This window comes from Myotis davidii, unplaced genomic scaffold (assembly GCF_000327345.1).
Source record: "Myotis davidii unplaced genomic scaffold, ASM32734v1 scaffold540, whole genome shotgun sequence".
NCBI classification, from domain to species: domain Eukaryota; kingdom Metazoa; phylum Chordata; class Mammalia; order Chiroptera; family Vespertilionidae; genus Myotis; species Myotis davidii.
The window spans coordinates 422,059-426,924 of NW_006292916.1; the positions used below are offsets into that span (position 1 = coordinate 422,059).

The 4,866-nt window shown below is 57.6% G+C and overlaps 1 protein-coding gene across 1 annotated transcript in view; it reads right to left on the minus strand.

The window, feature by feature from the left end:
- Positions 1 to 227: 227 nt before the first annotated feature.
- Positions 228 to 4,866, minus strand: part of SLC22A23 (solute carrier family 22 member 23) — a gene marked incomplete at its 5' end in the record, with an annotated part of 167,320 nt that continues 162,681 nt past the window's right edge. Inside the window, 4 exons of the mRNA XM_006766417.2 lie at positions 228 to 390; positions 1,446 to 1,469; positions 1,595 to 1,627; positions 3,143 to 3,375. Of these exons, the coding sequence (XP_006766480.1) occupies positions 263 to 390; positions 1,446 to 1,469; positions 1,595 to 1,627; positions 3,143 to 3,375 (418 nt within the window). The remainder of the gene's footprint in view (positions 391 to 1,445; positions 1,470 to 1,594; positions 1,628 to 3,142; positions 3,376 to 4,866) is intronic.

The window sequence follows — 4,866 nt, forward strand, 5'->3', positions numbered from 1 at the left end:
CTCCTCCTCCTTCTCTTCTTCCCCCTCCTCCTCTTCCTCAGACTGCAGCCTGGCAGAGCCCAGGATCAAGTTCTCACCTGATTCTCAGCTGCCTCAGGTCAGGGTGGCATGCCTCTTCACTAAGCTCACTGCTCAGCACCTGCATCACCCTTGCCCGAGGCCAGGGCCGGCCAAAGCTGAGCTGTGAACTCACTCCGAGCCTTGCCAAATGGGCAGCCCTCCAGGGTCCCAGGAACACATCCTGCGGGGCATCTCCCACCACTCACCTTATCACTGTGGGGGTGATCTCTGCACAGAAGAACACACTGAGGCTTCCCACTGCGTGGGAGGCAAACATGCCCACGATGGAAAACGCGATGGAGAATTTGTCCTTGACACTGTCGCTCATACCTGAAGGGCAATCAGAAAGGGTTAGTGAGGAGGGGCAGAGGGAAGGGGAAAGGAAGCTAGTCATGCTGGGGCGGAGAGAGCAGGGCAGAGGGGAGCAGGGAGGCCTGGGATGCATGAAGGGACTTCCCTCTTCCCCTCTCTGCTTTTGGGGTGCAGACCAGGGTGCTCAGTCCCTCTGCAGAGGGAGGAGCAGCCCAGAGGCAGGAGGTCAGACCCTCTGGGCAGACTGCCGGGTTCCTGCTGGGTCCTGAGGGCTGGGGCACACGCGGACTGCTGGGTGCCTCAGGCTGAGCCAGCCTGGCAGGAAGGGAGGCTGGCGGTCTCAGGGTTACAGCAATGTCCACTCTGTCCCAGCCTTCCATATTGTTCCATAGAAAGGTGCCCACACTCAGAGAGCCCTGGCTATTCGGGCCTTAATTTTGCCCAGGCCAATACACAGGGCAGGATATCTAAGGCTTGATTTAAAGGAACAAAAACTCAAATAATCCAAACAGAAAAATTTATGGGCCTGGAAGGAAAGGGCTCAACCAACCCTTTGCAAGGGCTCAAGCATCTTGCAAATGGCACTAGAGTCTGACCTCATGCCAAGGTGGCGTCTAGCGTGAAGCAATAGTGGGCCGCCGGGCAGAGCTCAGTTCCCTGTGAGGCTGCACGGGGACCCAGGCTCTCCCCGTGGAGGGCCCAGGGGCATGGGCTCGGGTCAGGCTAGGCACGTGTGACCAGCAGCACTGCGGTGCACGGCGGTGGCGCTGCCGTCCCCGCGCGAAGAGCAACAAGCCCGCGAGACTCATTCACAAGCAGACAGCAGCTTCCGCTGGCAGCACGGTCAGCCAGGCCTCCAACACCCTCGGGCGTTCTGATCTCGCCCAGCACTGTCCCTAAGACACTCTGCATCTCTGCGTGGGTGGCAGCTGAGGCCTATGCTGACTGCCGGTGCCGGTGCCAGGGGAAGAGGCGAGAGCATGCGTGCAGACTGCGCACAAACAGGAGGATGAGCAGCTCTTTCTAGAAGCAAAGGGAGTAGAGAACACAGATGTATGCTTATAGTGTCCAACCTACGGCCAACTTCAGCTGCAACTCTTGGAGGGTAAAGGAGGAGGAGAAACAGGAGAGGGAAAACACAGGCGTGTGAGTGTTTATGAAATTGCCCGTTTGGATGCAGTACAAAGATGACGACGCGCACGCACAAGCACGTGGGGCTCACCTGAGTCTGGGTGCTGGGTGTACTTCCCAATCACTGGGCCGCAGGGATGATGGCAGCACGCGCACGAGGACAAAGGAGCGGGAAAAGGGGGAGAAAGAAAGCACGTTAGGCAAGTCCACTGTGTGTTTCCACGTGGCTGGAATCTCAGTGAATTCCCTGCAGGTCTGGGCCAGAGAGATAGAGAGATGGAGAAGGCCTGTGGGACAGTCCCAGGCACTGGAATTAGCACTCGGCTAAACAAAACTCTTCCTATTGGGAAGGGCAGGCTAAAGTCTCACTGGCCTCATCCTGGGGAGAAGCCTGCACCCTTCGGAACCGACTCTGGCTCACTCCCTGGCCTGAGCCAAGCACTACTTCCGCTGCGCACGAGCCCTGTCACTGCTGGCCTGTGCTCAGGGAGCCTCCGCTGCGGCCAGGCCACCGCCAGGGGCATTATGCTCTGAGTCTGATCCTCAGACGACTTGTCCTTTGCACAAAGTTGCTGTGGCATTCCTTCCTGCTCAGGGAAGAGAGCACAGTGACGTCCCGGGCTGCTGCTGCACATCCCCTGGAACGCCCACTCCCTGGGAGGGCAGCTCGGGCAGCCCCACCGGGGACAGGATGGTTGAGAGGCAGACAACACTTCTCCGGTCCCTTGTCAGTCACAGCTGAAACAAAGACCAGTCCCCAGCGAGATGCAGGATGCACAGGACCTGCCCTTAGAAAACTGCCTTGTGAGGCCGAAACCAGCTATTCTCTAACCCAGTTTGTATACAGGCTGTGGAAGTTGTGAGCTTTCTTTCGCTTCCTTCCGTTCTGGACCCTGACGCGTGTCTCGGCCACATCCCGCACACCTGACATACCAGAGGCTCTGACCCTCGGTGCACGAGGGTCCCGAGCCCAGTCCCCACAGCCTGGCGGCTCTCCTCATGGCATCTGTGTCCCCACAGTGTCCGAGCTGTCCCAGGAGGCCGGGCACGGGTGAGAGGAGGGCTCAGCTGCCTGGCTCACTCACGTCTCACTGTGAGCAGGCCAGAGAGATGCCTGTGGCTCCTTCCACGCATGGAGGTGGGCCTTGGCTCATATGGCGCTGTTCTGAGCTTGCCTTCTTATACTTGCAGGGGCCACATGGATTCCCCAGGGTTCCTTTAAATCATTTGAACATTTACTGAGAAATTCTTTGGCCCAAAGACAAGCTGAGGAACTTGGGGCTATCTACTGAAAAGCAGTGTCCCAACGCAAGAGTGTCAACATTTATTTCCCCCTTCATTTCACAGGGAAGAAACAAGCCCTTGTTCTTCTCCGTCAGGTGCTGTCATAGAGATAGTCTGGCCATTAGTGAAGCCGCGGCCACGTAGGTGCAGTCAGGGCGGCTCTGAGTGGGAGCCCAGGGTTGGGGAGGGAGAGGAGAGAAGGCAGTCACCATGCACAGCTGTTAGAGCTGCTGATTTTGGAATACCAGGTCACTGAAAACTCGTCTCAAGTCCCACCAGCCCTTTCGTACACCTGCCCCTTCACCTGGCCCCGCCCCCGCCTCACAGCCCATCCCACTCCCCCGGCTCTACTCACGGTTGAGGAGCCCGAGCTGCAGGAGGGAGGCCAGGGCAGTGAGGATCATGAAGAGCAGCAGCCCGCCCCGGCGCCCCAGGAACCTGACCACCACACACATAGCCAGGCAGGAGGCCAGGGCGATGCTGGCCATGGTGTAGTAGTCGGCGTAGAAGTTCTCCAGCAGTGGCACCTTCACCTCGTGGCCCATCATGCTCCTTGCGAAGCAGTGGTGGATCCCGAACCCTGTCAGCCTGTGGGAGACACACCGAGAGGGCCATGTGCGGGCACGCAGGGACACCAGGGACTGCGCCACACCCCCGGAGTCGCTGTGTCCAACAACAAGGAATCGTGTGAGCGGCTCCATATGTAATCAAAAGTGTGCCGTTACCATCAGTGAATGGACAGGAGAGAGACACGCAGACTGAAGACTTCAGAGAGGTGACCCTCGCTGGGCGCGTGCTCACTCCCTGCCATCACTCCCGGAGAAAGGTGTGAGCATAAAGGCAGCGAGGCCTTCTGTTCAAACAGCAACTTTCACGGGAACCCCACATGCAAGACAGAGTGCTCCCCTCGTGTCGCTCTTTCAATCCCACATCAGTGGCGTAGGAGTTACTGTCAGACCCACCTCACAGGCGGGCACACAGGCTGAGGGAGGTCCAGCCGCTTGCACACATTACTCAGCTGGCAAAGGACAACCTTAGAGACACACTGCCCGCCTGTGTCTGCCTCTTCCTTCAGCACTCGGGACTCTGGGGGCTTGGGAATCTGTCCAGAGAATGACCTATTCAACCCTGTTCTGCCACTACTTGTCAAAGGCACCCTGAAGAACCAGTAGAAGCCAGGCCAAATGGTCTTGGAGACTTTCAGTTCTTCATTTACGTCCGTTTCCTCCGCTGCCCGGATTAAGCCTCTTGTCTGTTCCACAGGATCACAGCAATCTGCTGGCAACATGCGTCCCAGCGGCTGCAGACAGATGTCTGCTCTGGGAAGCATCTGTGCACGCCCAGGGAGGCTGCAGCAGTGGTGACCACACCGCGTGGACTGAACCCAGGGCTCTGAAGAGCCTTTTGGGATGGGGTCTGGTGTGAAACGCTTGCACGCTGGGGGAGCCCCTTGGTTATGTCAGCGCTCAGCATCCACTCCCTTCTCCTCCAACTCCCGTGGTACTCTCATCACGCCTCCAAGATGCAGCAGACCCCACCCTGCAGCAGGATGCTGCCCTTTGCCAACACGCGCCTTTCTGCTTGGGAAGCACGCAGCCGAGGACCCAGCCCCTGGGCGTCCTTTTCTCATCTAGTAACTGAGACTCAGCGCGTCTCCTGGCCCGATGACTGCCTTTCCTCCTGGCTTTGGGAGGGTGCAGGGAAGTCTTCACCTTTCTGTTCTGGTGGAGAGGAAGTCCTCTGACCACAAAGGCAATTTAGGACAACAAAGCCAGAGAAAGAGGCACCCTCCAACAAGAATGATTAGAATGTCATCTTGTCTTTGTCACGTTTTGTGTTTTTTTCCAAAATACAACTTGGAGAAGTCACTCCATTCTTAATGGTCCTATTGGTCTAGCCAGTGTCTGCCCGAGATGGTAGGGAAACAACCTTTCTCGGAGAGGTGACCTTGGTTAAAACAAAGCGCCAAGAAGGTGAGCAAACATATTAAGAACAGTATTCCATATATGCCAGGTCCCTTGAAACAGCAAGGATGGACCAGCTCCCGGCAATGGACGGTGGTGCGGTGACCGTGCCCGG